Below are 15,592 nucleotides of genomic sequence, written 5' to 3' on the forward strand. Positions count from 1 at the left end.
ACACGGCGACCAGGTGGTCAAGTGGTTAGCGCGTCAACCTCACAGAGGTCGTGGGTACAATCCCAGCTCCGACCTCCCTGTGTTGAGTTTGCATGTTCTCCCCGGGCCTGCGTGGGTTTTCTCCGGGTACTCCGGTTTCCTCCCACATTGATTGAACACTCCAAATTGTCCCTAGGTGTGAGTGTGAGCGCAGATGGTTTACAGAGTTCATCTCCGTGTGCCCTGCGATTGGCTGGCAACTAGTTCAGGGTGTCCCCCACCTACTGCCCGAAGACAGCTGGGATAGGCTCCAGCAAAGCCCGCGACCCTTGTGAGGATAAAGCGGATTGGAAAATGAATGACTGAATGAGTGAATGTATGCATACTCATGTGGATAACAGCCAGTTGACTATCATGTGAAGAAAACGGATTATCTTTTCGTCATTTGTAGTTGGAAACTGCAAATGATTTTACTTCATACCTACCACTAGTGGGCCTTTATAGTGGTACTGTACTTAACCACTGGAGAGCAGTAACGATGAGGTACTGAAAATGCAAAGGGCTACCCAGGTTACTAGTGTCATACAGGCTTCGTAAAATAAGACTTGCACTACATTAATGACCTCTGGTACTCAACTAAAGAATTACGTTTTCAAATAATTATTTCCAAATTCACACCAATGCAAGAATGTTTTTCTAAAATAGCAACAAAAAAAAGTTAGATGCAGCTTAGATCTTTGTTTAGAATAGCAGCACAAAAAAAATAAATAAAATTAAGACCCCTGTTCCTGGTGAACTAGTAATTTGCGGGCTACCCAAGTGGTCTTTCGGGGTTCCCTGCTCCCTGCCAGCATCACAACAGGGAGCCATGAGGTGGGCTGATTCAAAGAATCGTTCTTGACCTTGACCTTGACTCATTTTTAGAGAATTAGAAACGTTTATTGTTTAATGAATTCAATACTTTCGTCAGTTACAAAGGTTTGTAATAGTTTTTAAAAAATTCATATAAAAATAAATGGTTCACAAAACGTTTATCAGACAGAAAACAATGTTCTTGAAAAGCATACACGTTTACAACAGATCACACCGGAATTGATTGTAACATTATGCATTACATTGATCCGTACAAAAACATGTCATTTTCATTGGCCTTGAAGTAACTTTATACAAATATTTGCATAGGTTATTAGTCACAGGCATTGTTCTTTTTAGAAATGCGTATAAACAACTTATTTGAGAACAAACAATTCCAGTTCAAAGATGACATCAGAAATAGACGCAGTACTTACAGTTGTTCCTTTGACTCCCGCAGAACACAAACACACAAATCATCACAGAAATATTCATGGAGAATAAACAGTATTGAGATTATTTACAGTCCAACAAGCGGTCCAAAATATCCCCTTTTTTGGTGTCACTGATTCTGGTATTCAGCATCCAGTTTAATTAAAAAAATTTACAAGTTCGAAGAATTATTACCATAATGAAGGTTAAAAAGTGACATGTTCTCCATCTCGTTAATGTGAGGCAACCAGAAAAGCGTCATTTGTCTGCTCCCTTCACATAAATGACTAGCATAAAATCAGAGCAAAATAGTATTGTAGATTATTATTACATCAATACAACATCCAATATGTTCCCTGTGGTGTCAGTGTCTGTTCCAGTAAGCCAGTAACTGTGGTCCAAGCATAGCAGAGAATGGGTGAACCATTTTGGAGTGGTTGCAGAGTGGTGTCAAGATGGCGTAAGTCTATGAGTGGCTCTTGTCGTAGTTTTTCACCATGCGCTTGATGTGGAACAGTTTGTGTCTCAGCCTGCGACACTCTTTCTTCTTAGACTGGTACTCTGGTGTCTGAAAAGTAAGAGGACATTTTTATTGTTCTTGCTCAAGGCTAATTTAAGCAAATTGATCCAAAAGCTGAGGATGCTACGGGTATTCACAGGGAGAACAACTCATAGTGTTCAATCCTACCCTGACATCAACCCCATTGGGACAACAGAGAGTTATGAGGGTGGACGAGAGCAGACCACAAAATGGCAACTAAAGGAGGAAAAAACTGTTTTCTCAAATGAGACAAAGAAACTCCGGTGGCTTGAAAAAGTATTCAAAGCACTTGAACCTTTGCACATTTTGTGACCTTACAATCGCATCCTTGACTAGATTTTGTTACAATTCAATGTGATAGACACAAACACAAAGTAGAACATTATTGTGAAATGGAATGAAAACGATACAATGTTTACAAAATTTTATCCATCCTGAACTGTTTGCCAGCATATCGCAGGGCACATATAGACAAACAACCATTTGCGCTCACAATCACGCCTAGGGACAATTTAAAGTGTTCACTGAACCTACCAAGAATGTTTTTGGAATGTGAGAGGAAACCGGAGTACCCGGACAAAACCCACACAGGCAGAACATACAAACTCCACACAGGAAGGCACCTCTGCATTGTGAGATGGAACGCGCTAATGTGTCAATCACCGTACTGCTCTTTTTCAGTGTATCATAAAAATATATTAATCTGCTACATTCATCTTGAAACAAATGACTTCCCTCATGAGAATAAAGACCAATTGAATCATTTTCGCACAAATCAAAACCACTTACTGACCCGCTTAAAGTCTTTCAGATGATTATATTCCTCTGCTACACCCTGAAAAAAAAAGATATTTTTGTTATATTCGTGGTGGTGTCACGTCACATAAACGTGCGATGTTGTTCAATGGACACATTTTTTTTATTATTAGCAGTCAATTTGTAAGTAAAAACATGATGAATACTGCCTTGTTTATACATTTTGTTTGGTCCCCTTTTGTCAAATTTTCTCCAACCAATGAAATATTTATGTCCGTTTTTCTCTCTCACCTGGTAGTTAACAGAGTTCTCATCCAGTGTGTCCAACTGCCTGCTAAGTTTGTTGATCTGATCGTTGATATCGTCCATGTCTGCGCACATGCGCTTGTACTCCCTGAGGTCAGCATCAAACTCGGACTTATAGTTGTGACGCTGTTCATCAGATGTAATGTCAGGGTACACGCTGGGAGGAAAGACAAAAGGCACTTTACTTTCATCTAAAGCAGGTGTCACCAACATTTTTGAGGCTGAGAGCAACTTCATGTGTACCGTTGGTGTGAAGGGCTACCAAATTGATACACGTCTGAAATAACATATTTGTCCAAAATACCTTCAATAATATGAGCAAGTGTTATTCTTAATACTTGATGATTTAAATTGTCAGACTTTGATCGTGTTTAAAAATGTCTCACAATAATGCCAGTGTTTGCATTTTTAAATCCTAATTTCTACTAGCAAATCACAATGTCCAAGCACTGGCGAGCTACCTGGTACCCGCGGGCACCATGTTGGTGACCCCTGATCTAAAGGAAGAATTTGTAGTTGACCTGAAGAAAAAAAATTGTGTGTGTGTGTGTGTGAGAGAGAGAGAGAGAGAGAGAATTGTCTATAGAATATCTATTTGAAGGCTATGCACAGGATAAATAATAGCATGAACTGCTTTGTACCTTTGGCCGAGTTCCCTCATACCTCACGAGATTAACTAATCCTCAGGACAGAATATACAGTACAGTGCAGCTTTTTACTTGTGCCAGACAAAGTAATAAAATACTCATCTATATCCATCTGTTCCCTCTGCAAACAAATATTTGGGCTGTGGAGTGCTATAAGCAGAGGCTTCTTTTCTAATCCAACTGTCATTGATTCAAAGTGGAGAATTAAGGCCTGGTCCCGAGAGAGCAGCAAAATATGCAATCTCCATGATGTTCTCTCGGTTAAGGTCACCTGCACCTCTCTAATCCTGCCCGTGTGACAATGGAGGCTTATGGCTCACCTCTCCCACTCGTCCGTATCGAGCTCGTTGCCTGTCTCTGCTCCTGTGGTGTACTCCGTCTCATACTGAGACTCGTCCATGTCAGGGTTACGTCTGCGTCGCTTGGCCCTGTTAGCAGAGGGTTTACGGCCCCCGCCAGTCTCCTCTGATGGACTGGAGCTGGTCCTCCCATGGGATAAAGCCTCTGACGCTCGATAGAGGGTCCTCTCGGAGTATCTTTCGGGTCGATCACAAAGACAGAAGAAAAATGTGTTAAGAGTTGTGATTGAGGGATAAATTGTAACAAATGGCCTCAATCCCCCCTTTATATGAATAAATGCAGGCTATTTCATCAGATCGTGCAAGTCAACCGGAATGCTAAAGTGGACAAGTGTCGGAGTGAGTCAAGTATGAAATCAAAACAATCAGTGGTTGAATCGGAAAAATTACAGGATGATTCGTCTGTTGTCTTGCCCTTTTTTAGCTGCACAAAGTGTCCAACGAAATGGTACCAGATAAGGCAACTGAAACAAATAAAGCTAGAAGACCGTTTACGCAAAGGATTATAATAGGTCACACACTAATATCAGCCTTTGCGCCTTGTAGGGGGGGAGGTGGTTGCAATTGTTTTCATAACACAAGCAGGAAACATGGCCGACTTTGTGGGTTTCCAACGGATTTGTCAAGGAATCCAAACCCAGCAGTTGAACGATGTCAATAACATGCAGACAGTGTTTATTTTGTGTGAGGGACACACCAACTACTAACTGACAGGAGTTTACAGTCATAGTGGCTTGTAAACTTCAGCATTGAGATCATAAAGGGTACACAATACATATTTGCCATGCACTGTCACTGAACTTGTTGTAAAATGGCCACCAGAACAAAAATCAATAAACATGAGCGGAAAAACAAGGGAAAGATAATCCCTCACTGGTTCGAAGGTCAAGAGGCACAGCTCATTTTGTGGGTAGGGCTATATGTTTTCTTTTTTTTTTTTCTAAACAGAGTAGACTTCGCATGACTAGTCACATGGTGGAGGAGAGATGCTGAGCAATGGACCCACTCATTGTTGTCGTAGGTGTCCCCGTTGAAAGAGCCGCTGTCCAGCTTGGCCGGGGGATAGGAGATGACACTGTTCGCTGAAGCATTGAGCAGACCACCTCCCTTCTCGGACACCAGTAGGGTTGGGGCATCCTGAACACTACGGTTTTCCTCCACATTGTTCACCTACACAGGAAGGAAAAACAGGCGGAACAACATAAACATCACATTCCCAAAGACTGTAAACCGAGGTTTCTTTCCTAACCGACATCCTGCTTGAAACCTGTGTTCACCACTATACGACATACTGTACAACTCTTAGGTTGTTATGTTCTTACGGTGACATTTGTCACCCACTAGCGTCTGACTAACAACAGCATGGCCTTTAACTTTTGACCGCATCCTGTATGTGTGAGTACTTTTGTTTGATTGAAAAAGACGAACACACTATTCTAGCCCAAGAAACACCAGCTCGGTAATTAGTGCTCCATGGTGAAGAGAGCACTCAGGCACATAATTGGGCAGCATGGTGCAGCTACTCACTGCTGTTGCAGTTATATCTTTGGTTCACTCATCTTGAGCCGGTTAAGTGAACTCAACCAACGTCCAAACTGCTCAAATATAATTCTAAATGAACAAATAATTTGTTTACTTCACATATTTGGCTGGCTATGTGGACAAAATGATATCGGTCATATAAATGCATTTACTTTTATAAGTATTTTTCCACTCAAAGATCCTGAACTAGGGAGATTCTCTCATTGTGGTCTACCAGTCGCTGTTTCCGTCGTTTTAGCAAGCAAGTTTACACAGTGTGTTCTGACTATAATCTGTGGTATTTAATAGTTGTTTCCATTTCACACAGTTGCTTAGTTTTGTTCATGCTCCTGCTTTAGATGATATGCAACTCTTATGAAACCATGTTGTTATTTCTAAACAGACTATAATATTGGAAATTTCCCGAAGAGGCATAGCTGAAGCCGATATCAGCCCATCCCCCCAAAATAATAACAGTCTGTGTAGTAGTCAGGTGAAGTGCAGCTTCCTGCCTTGCAGCTGCTGTATGAGAATTCTATTTGAAGGGCACCCCTCATACAAAAATCCCAAAAATGCCCTCTGACTGAGCAGAACTAAACCAGTGCTGCCATGATGAATATAACTGCAAGATCGGTTAAAAAAAAGTCTGCCATTTGAACGTGGTGAAGTAAAGAAAGAAAGTAAAACTGGAATAGATAGTGCTAGATTCCCAGATTGGGGGTGGAGCAAAGAAAACACAGAGACACAGCAGAAGAGTGTGTGAGAGAGCTCGTATTGGAAATTAATCTGAGTTGGATACAAGAATTTTTTTGAAAACACTTGGACAATTTAAAAATCCATCCATACATCCATTTAACACCACTTAACCTGAACAGGGTCGTGGGGAGTTGCTGGAGCCTATTCCAAGTCAAGTCGCAGGGCATTGAGACAAACAACCATTCACAAACACATTGAAACAGTCACTGAGGGGGAACTAATCTCACGCTGCCCGGACATAAATCCGCCATGTTTATCACTCCACCCTTAGCGACGCCATTTTAAAAATGATAGTTCAATTAAGATTATACATCTTGTCATTCTAACTCATTTTACATGATTCATCTACAATATGCAAACCAAAGTAGACAGAAAACTAAAAATTAGCCTTGACTGAACTATATGTAGCCTAACAAACTACAATAATATATTTGTACATTTGAATATACGTTGAAGACCAGCCCCATCCAATATCTCTGACTTACCAGCACACTGACACCACCAGTGACCTCATCAATTAAACACAATGGGGCCCAAACTGAGCAGAATGAGGCCAGTGTGTGAGGTCATCCTCAGTGTGTTGGTCCAGTTTCAAATCAAGCCTGATGACTAACTGTGTGACACTGCTGTGCACGTGGTGCAAAAACTATGAAAGAATATACAGAGATATCAAGAAATAACACCATAGGCGATATAAGATGTGCTGAGGCAATAATTGAGTCCTGATTGAATAATGAGGAATGACAACTTGTGCACACTGTAGACATCTAAACACATCCGACATACTGTACTTTTTTAAAAAAGACTTAACAGGCTTAAATAACATATTGAGTCATCAAAATGTAAAAAAAAAAAAAAAAACTTTTCTGAAGAAATTTAGCTTTTGCAGTCATATGGGCAGTCCCAACCTAAACAGGGGTGGTGGAAAGCATTACTATTAAGTTGTTAAAACACAAACTTGGATAGTTCAGAAAACTTTGAAATGTGAACTTTTCACCACAGCAACATCAACTTTCCACACTTTTTTAACATAACAGACCTGAGATGTAGTGTCAAAGCATACCAAGAGCCCTCGTTGTCATTCAAACTGGGAAAGATATTACTAGAATAGTGACACATCAAGTCAATCATCAATCCCCATTTCAGGTAAGAGTCTATTAGGAGTGTTGTTGACGTTTATGAAACTCTGTAGAAACCACCTGCTTGCTTACTATCTTCTCGGGTAGCTAATGATTAATCTGAGTGAAACCAGGCAGTAGACCATGAACAAACATTCACTGAGTACTAACAGCCATGAGACTGAACCAAGTCAGTCACCAGAGGAAACACTACCAAATGATACAATCACAACAAGCATGAAAGCATATTGAAAAACAAGTCTTGGAGCGTCACCCTGTTGCGTACAGCCGGTCACCTCCATTATATCTTAGAAATGATGATGTGATACCTACCGGTACTTACTCACTTTGCATTGTTAAATTCAAATGAGACTAATCCGCCACATGCAACAAGCTAAACACTTTGGGTTCATATTGGGGAGCATATGTCTTTTTTTTTTTTTTTTAACTTCATCTACTTGTCATAGCAAAACGAGTAATGGAACATTCCATCAAGGCTAGATTAAAATCCCTGACCCCATTCCCTTGACTACAGATAAAGAAGTTAAGAACTCCGGGTCAATTAGGGTCAAATATGATTTGTAGTCATCAGTTCAACGTGATGCAACTGTGACCACCAAGAGCTTGTCTCTTACCCATTCCTCGACATCTCTGCCCTCCGTTGCCTTCCCGCCAATCAGAGGCTCATCCCAGAAGATGTTGGGCTTTCCATAACGCCAGATCTTCCCTCTAGTTTTGCTTGCATAGAACGCGGCGACAGCCAGAGCGATCACCATCAGGAATCCACACACCATGGCGACTCCCTACAAAATCAAGGACATGGGAGTCAAATCAGAAGGTTTCAAAGATAAGATGTACCACAAAGAGCGTCTGACCTGATATGAGTGTACAAATACATACAAAATGTCACCGCTCGTGTCTCTCTGTACAATAACAAGTAGCAAACAGTTGCGAAAAGAACCAAAAAAAAAAGGTAACTATCACGGCGGACCAGTGGTTAGCACGTTGACCTCACAGTGCAGAGGTTTCAATTCCAACTCCGGCCTCCCTGTGTGGAGTTTGCATGTTCTGCCTGGGCCTGCGTGGGTTTTCTCTGGGTACTATGCTTTCCTCCCACATTCCAAAAACATGCATGGCAGGCTGATTGAACACTCTAAATTGTCCCGTGGTGTGAGTGTGAGCGCGGGTGCTTGTTCGTCTTTGTGTGCCCTGCGATTGGCTGGCAACCGGTTCAGGGTGTCATCCGCCTACTGTCCGAAGACGGCTGGGATAGGCTCCAGTCCCGCCCGCGACACTTGTGAGGATAAGCGGATCGGAAAATGGATGGATGGATTGATGGTAACTATCACAAACATGCCTGAAGCCAATCCAGAAAAGAAAAAGAAAAAAAGAAACCCAAACCTCTTGAGGGTCCACAAAGCAGTAATGGTAGAGGTACTGGTTGTATAGGGGGAAGCCTCCCACACCTCCCATCTGAGAATAGCCCGTCTGGTAGAGGCTCTGACACATCATGAGCATGGGGTTGTATATCACATTGGACGTTCCCTGGGCCATGGGGTTTACTCCAAATATATACACAATGTTTATGATGCCCTGAAACATACAAAGTTGATCATTACGCTGTGTTTAATACTCTTGGATTGAGAGCAAAAACATTTCATACCGCCTTCAATCTTATTCTGACATCATGCATTTTATTATGTTATCGTAGAAATACTTTGGAAGAATACAGAATCTAGGACATGAAAATCTTCTGAGTGAAACTCTGAATGGAACACAAGAAACGTACACTAAAAGAACAAATGATTGAGACTTGTAAACAAGTTCAAATATATTACTATCAAGGTGGCGTCTGCATGGAGCAGATTTAGAACCCAACTCCTCATACATAACATTAGCAATTTAACTCCAAATAGGCAAACACTTTGGAGGCCGAGACGACGGTAAAAACAACTCCTATATCAAAAGCAGGAGTGGGCAATTAATTTTGCAAAAGGGACCACATGGGAAATTAGTACGCTTGCCGAGGGTCAAGCCAACATGCTAACTTCAACTTTGTTCCATTTTACTTTTATTGCATTTAGAAAATTCATATTGTCTAGTTCTAACAAAATCCTACGTATGTAGGTATGTTTTAAATTTTTAAAATTAGGAAATGCAACTTTTAAACAAAATAATAAGTTACAATTGTATCGCTACACATTCAAAATTATGACCTTTATATTGTACAGAAAACATTTTTAATCAAGACCAGTCACGACCTGTGATTAGTGATAAACACAGAATGCAAGCGCTGTCCTGCTCTGTGTCGGCTCAAGTGCCACAACATTTGCTTCATTGTATTATTTTAAAAACAAGATAGCAAAATTTGTTTTTGGTGCAAACGTAATGGAAAAAAAGATACTGGTCATTTTGTTTTTTTTTGGTTGTGATTTTTCTTTCACTTGTCTCTAGTCTCAGTAATGTATTGGTCTCAATTGGTGTGGTCTTGACTACAACATTACTGTGTAGCTTAATTTAGACATTGTCTGATCACGACGACTCTGAACCACGTGAAAGGAGACCTTGATTGTCTCCTTTTTCATCTATAAACACTTCAAACAACAAGGCGTACAGTATGAGCAAGTACGTAGTTGTTACGATATGTTATGTGTTCTGTTGTATTATTTTATGTCAAATGTTCTGGAAAGCGCTTTGTTAGAGCTGTTGTGAAAGCGCCATATGAATAAAGAAGTATTGTGTAAATCAAAAGATATAACCCAAGCATTTCTTGCGATTGTGACATTGCAATTACAGTAGTTAGATCGCCTTGTGCTGAGTTGTGCTCAAATCAAGGTCCAGTCTTTGGGGAATATTTGCCGCTGTACAGTCTGTGTTGTTGCCTTTGTTCTAAATCATTAACAGCGCAAAACTATCACTTTAATTGTAACACACTGGCCAAGAAGCCTGCCTTATTCTGGCCACTGTGGCGTCCAGTCTTTAGTCACGATCTCATATTTTAATGTACAAATGTTACTTCTGGTTTGATCATCTAATACATTCAACTTAGATCAGTCTTGTTTTTCTTATCAATGGTAGTTGTTGTGCTTGTATGCGTGTGACTGACTCTTACCTGTAGGATAGCCATGATGATACTGGCAATCAGGACGGCCAGAAAGTACTTCCTGCTGCGGATGGCGCTCGCTTTGGAGAAACTGGCAATGAAGAAAGCCAATGCCCCGATGAAGTTGATGGCTGCCATGGCAATCATTGCCGTTTTGGCTGAGTATGGGGAAATGTAGGAACCCTGGTAGCTGCCATAGCCTCCATAACTGCCGAAGCCACCGTATCCTGAGCCGTAGCTGCCTCCTCCATATCCACCACCATAGCCAGATCCATAGCCATAGCCCATTCCTAGTCCCATTCCATTTGCATACTGCATGTCCCACATGAGAGTGGAGGCCACACAGGAGAATATGGCCAAACACATCACGATGACAAAAGCCATCATAGCTTTCACAATCCCTGGAGGCGACAACCATTTGTAGAAGTGCTGTGGCTTGTCCTCAACGTAGTAAGATCCCGGCGGAGGAGGGTAAGCGTTGTAATCACTCAGAGGAGCATGGAAGCTGCCTGGTGCTCCAAACCCATTGTTGGATGGTGGGGTGTACACAGGTGGACTCTCGTAGGGCTGTTTGTCAAACATCTCTACAAATGCCAAGAAACAAAGAGATGAAATTGAGAGCAAAGTCAAATGTGTCAGCGATGAGCAGAGCACTGATATGAGCTATGTTACAGTTCACGACTGATATGGAATAGATGGGTGTGACGGCCCTTCGTAATGAAGCCTCGTAGCAGAAATGTGTAAATTATTGACTGCGAGGACCGTGGGCACTTGGAGAAATCTGTTACCCGGAATCTGTTGGTATGGTGGTTCAGCGTACACCGCATACCCGGAAAAAATAATGAATAAAGAATAAATAATGGGACAGAAATCTCAAGATCCTTCTTCAACTTCTCCAATATTATTGACAACATAAAAGTGGGATTAGTGATTGAATTAGCACATTTCTATGGGTTGCTCCTTCATTTTAAACAACTGTCCAATATAAATGTATACGAATGAGGGCATACTTGGTGGCAGTGTGATGGTCGGTGGCTGCTTTACTCCCTCAGGACCAGGACAACTTGCTGTGATTGGTGGAACAATGAATTCTGCTGTCTTCCAGAAAATCCTGAAGGAGAATGTCAGATTATAAATTTGCGGCCTCAAACTCAAGCGCTATTTCATCATGCAGCAGCACAACGATCCGAAAAACGCCAGCAAGTCCACCACTGAATGGCTAAAAAAATAAATAAGGTTTTGGAGTGTCAAAGTTTGGATTTGAATCCAATTGAGATGCTGTGGTATGACCTTAAACGGGCAGTTCATGCTAGAAAACCCTCCAATATGGCGGAGTAGAAGCAATTCTGCGAAAAAGAGTGGGCCAAAATTTCTCCAAAGCGATGTGAAAGTCTCCTCACCAATTATCGCAAATGCTTGACTTCAATTATTGCTCTCAGGGGTGGCACAACCCATTATTAGGTTCAGGAGGCAATTACTTTTTCACATAGGGACAGGTAGTTTGGGATATTTTTTTGTGTCTAAATATAAATTGAATTGGAATTTAGAAACAGCATTTTGTATTTCCTTTTGTTGTCTGTGTGTGATATTAAAATTGGCTTGATGAACTGAAATTTTTGTGTGTCCCAAATATGCAAAGAACACAGAAATCAGGAAAGAGGCAAATACTTTTTTTATGGCACTGTATTTATAGCTGGTGTAAATGATGTTTTATTGGGGTCAGAAAGTGTGTTAATAATCTTGTCACAGACTAGTCCAGACCTGCTTTTTGTCATTATCAGAAAAAAATGAACTATGAGTGGAATGACCTCAGCTTTGAAGGGCTTTCGCTGAGCAAAATGAGAACCAGTGTGGCGATGTCTGTACCAGGGCATGTCGGGAGCTCAGCCAAACAATACTTCCATTTTTTTGAGTCTTCGCAGGCAGTTAGTCTTTCTGCAATGTCCGGGTCTTCAAGAGTTCACATATTCCGCCTTCAACTCGTTTTGTTTTTCTTGTGCTAAAAATCTTACAAGGGGGCAAGGCCACAATTGAACAATAGCCATTGTTTTACACCAAGGCCTGCGAGCAGAAGAGAGAGTACGACTTCCAAAATGAGCATGTTAGTGCATCCCATTTGCCAAATGTATTATCAGCCAAACTAACCTATAGTCCCACACGGGAAACACTTGGAAGTATTAGGCCTGGGGGAAAATACAAAGTAATGTGCCCTGGTCTGACACTGTAAACGCAAGCCCATTCAATGGCTGAGACACAGAAAGAGGTGTGCTTGCTGGCGAAGTTCACAGTCTACACGGCCATAATTCTTCACTCTCTATGGGACAGAGCAGGTCTCGCCTCAGAGCCTCCATCCCAGACAGCAGACAGCCTCCCATCATTCCCTCCTTCATTCCTCTGTGTGCTTACAACCTCCAACATTCCCCCTGTCCTCACTGCCCGCCTTTGTTTGGGGAGCAGGAGGGGCAAAAGTCAGGGCTTCTCACAGGAACACTGTTGTCATGGAGTCAGAGTCCCCCCTCCCCTCCAAAAAAGGCAGAAAATTGGGGCAGTGTCCTTGGAGTACCAAACAATATCCCCTCTGTGCATCCCCATGTCTCAAAAGAGTCAAAAAGAAGGGAATACAGGTGCATACAGGTTGTGCAAACTAGTTTCTTGACGTCATCACTGAACACTGAGTCTTTTTTGCAAAGATACTTAAATTAAAACTATCAGTGGGATGCAACAGGCTTCCCATGGTAAGTTCCGTGCCACAGGTTTTGGACCATGTTTTGGTACAAATGATAAGTGTTTTGTGCATAAAGAGAAAAACAACTTTTAACCTTCCAAAATTTTTCTTTACTTTGGTTGGTTGTAAAAAACGTGGGATAAATTGACTAAAGGCGTGTGTAGCTTTTGTGTGAAGCGAAGGATAAAAATGGAGCAAACAGATTGTGTCTAATGAAAAAAAAAAGCACACACACAGATCGTTAATTAACTGAGATGCTAAAAAGAAAGTGTCTCGGTGCATCGGGATTATTTGCACGGATTTAAATGAGGTTATTTGCATACATCTATGCAAATGAGCCTCATTGATAACCAACATTCAATTCACGAACATCAGCGCAAATAGTCACACCCAGTTTTGGGGGCGCAACCATCTACAGCAGTGGTCACCAACCTTTTTGCAAGTGACGGAGAGCTACTTCTTGTGTACTGATTTGTGCGAAGGGCAACCAATCTGATACACATCTGAAATAATTTGCTCAAACTACCTTTAATATGTTTTTATTGATTATCAATTCTATTCATTTTTGGACACTGATCATGTCTCTCAATAATTAGAAAACATAAATATATCACCTTTTTTTCATAGATCTTGCCAGTGTTCACATTTTTAAATTATCCTTTCTGCAACTTTCCTAGAAAATCACATTGTCCCATCACTGATGAACTATTTCAAAGTGGTCTACAGAAAGCTGGTATAATAGTGGCTGCACTCAGTTCAAGTGTCTTTTAGCGAGGGAAAGCATTGCCTGAGCAATGTGAGGGAACGCTTCGACATATGACACGGCGTCTAAAATTATGCCAAAATACTACTAATACTACTATAATTATCAGAAGAAACTGATCATGATAATATCTCACAATAATTGGGAAAAATACATATCGATATGCAACACTATATTTCTATAAAACTCTGCCAGTGTTTACTTTTTCAAATTACCACTTCTACAATATTCCTAGAAAATCACAATGTCACACCGCCAAGAGTTATTTTTAGAACAGGCCCACAGGGGGCACCTGGTGCCGGTGGGCACCATGTTGGTGACCCCTGGTTTGAGGAAACCTCAGCACCGATCAGAGTTGTATCTTCTGCCAAGAGCAAAGGATCCACTCCAAGGAATTGACGAAAAACATTCATAAACAGAAAAAAAAGAAGAGGATAAAACAAACGAACTTTGGAATGAGGTTTTGATCATCAAAACCACAAATAACCAAAAGGAGGATATGACGACTAATATAGGTCAACCAAACTGCGCTGATCTTCCGTGGTGTTTTCCCAAAGAAGGAAAACCTATTTCACATATTGAACCAAAGTGCACAAATACTGTGTGAATAAGTATTTGTATGGAATGAGAGTCACCACAACGATAAGACTGGCCCGAGCAGTAGCTGAGTGGCATTTGTGTTTCGTGGTCAGGTCTGGTCAGACGCCAAGCAACTTTAGCCTGAGCCACACTACAATCGAATGACTCATTTGCTGCCACCACTGATGGAATTTCACTCGTACGGTTTGTCACGTCTCCCGTCACCTCTTTTGGACTGTGACCCACTGCCATAATGACAGGACTCAACCAAGACTTTCTATCGAAACACACAGCCCCAAAAAATAGATAACTGCAATTGATTCGGCAAATTCTTTTATGAGGGGTTACACCGTATCAATAAGAAGTATATACTGTGGTAGGTCAGGTGTTCCTTGGGCGTGAGCATTCACACTACGGTTATTCTTCAAAACAAACTGTTAATTTAAAATCGAAACATCGTGAGCTCTCAATCAAAGAACACTAGTTAGTGTAAGAAGGACTTGTGCCAGGGGGAATGATGGAGTATGTATTAACAATTCAGTCAACGAGAATTGCATTATACAATCACAAATGTCAAGATGACAGCCTCCCCTCTTTGACCAAACTGATTAATTGTGTATACTTCAAGACTGAGGAAAGCAACTTTAAATAGCTTGAATGAGGTCGTAAGAGGTAGAATTCAAAGCGACATTTGGCACCTATTTAGTGTCGTCGCGTACCTGAGGACCACTGGCGGAGGCAAAAAACCTGGCCGTCCTTGCTTACAGTCACAACTCTTCCAAGTTAAAGCTGTGGCTAAAAATGAGAATAATTCACTCTTGTCGGGCTATCTTTACAGATAACCTCTTGAAGTTACGGTCATTCGAAGAAAGAAAAAAAAAAAGTATTACTCCACGTCGGAACCCTGCATGCGTCTCACTCAGTCGTCTGGAGCAGAGTGCCGCTACTTTTCCTGCAGGTCCGCGGTGCTGAGGCCAGCCGCACAACACCCTGCATGTGTTCTAGCGCCAGGGGTCAGCCTTGGCACCCGAGTTTACGACAGTCGCTTATTAATTTAAGACTAATTGTATACTGTATAGTGATGGGTGATTAATGGAAACATACTAATATGATAAAAACTACTTAATTTTTTAGAAATTTGTACTCATGTTACAA

General features: G+C 41.3%; 1 protein-coding gene across 2 annotated transcripts; it reads right to left on the reverse strand.

The window, feature by feature from the left end:
* Positions 1 to 1,048: 1,048 nt before the first annotated feature.
* LOC109519004 (occludin) lies at positions 1,049 to 15,396 on the reverse strand. 2 transcript variants are annotated; one of them, XM_019875226.1, is made up of 9 exons: positions 15,157 to 15,396; positions 10,380 to 10,954; positions 8,669 to 8,860; positions 7,903 to 8,070; positions 4,879 to 5,042; positions 3,834 to 4,049; positions 2,852 to 3,023; positions 2,598 to 2,639; positions 1,049 to 1,831 (listed from the first exon to the last, which is right to left on the reverse strand). In XM_019875226.1, the coding sequence occupies exons 2-9, from the start codon at positions 10,950 to 10,952 to the stop codon at positions 1,730 to 1,732; spliced, it is 1,629 nt and encodes a 542-aa protein (XP_019730785.1). In that variant the 5' UTR covers positions 10,953 to 10,954; positions 15,157 to 15,396; the 3' UTR covers positions 1,049 to 1,729. The 2 variants fall into 2 exon arrangements, with proteins under 2 accessions (XP_019730785.1, XP_019730784.1); XM_019875225.1 differs by lacking the exon at positions 15,157 to 15,396 and adding an exon at positions 11,381 to 11,422.
* Positions 15,397 to 15,592: the final 196 nt, after the last annotated feature.

The sequence above is a fragment of the Hippocampus comes genome, unplaced genomic scaffold (assembly GCF_001891065.2).
Source record: "Hippocampus comes isolate QL1 unplaced genomic scaffold, H_comes_QL1_v1.1 scaffold132, whole genome shotgun sequence".
NCBI lineage: Eukaryota > Metazoa > Chordata > Actinopteri > Syngnathiformes > Syngnathidae > Hippocampus > Hippocampus comes.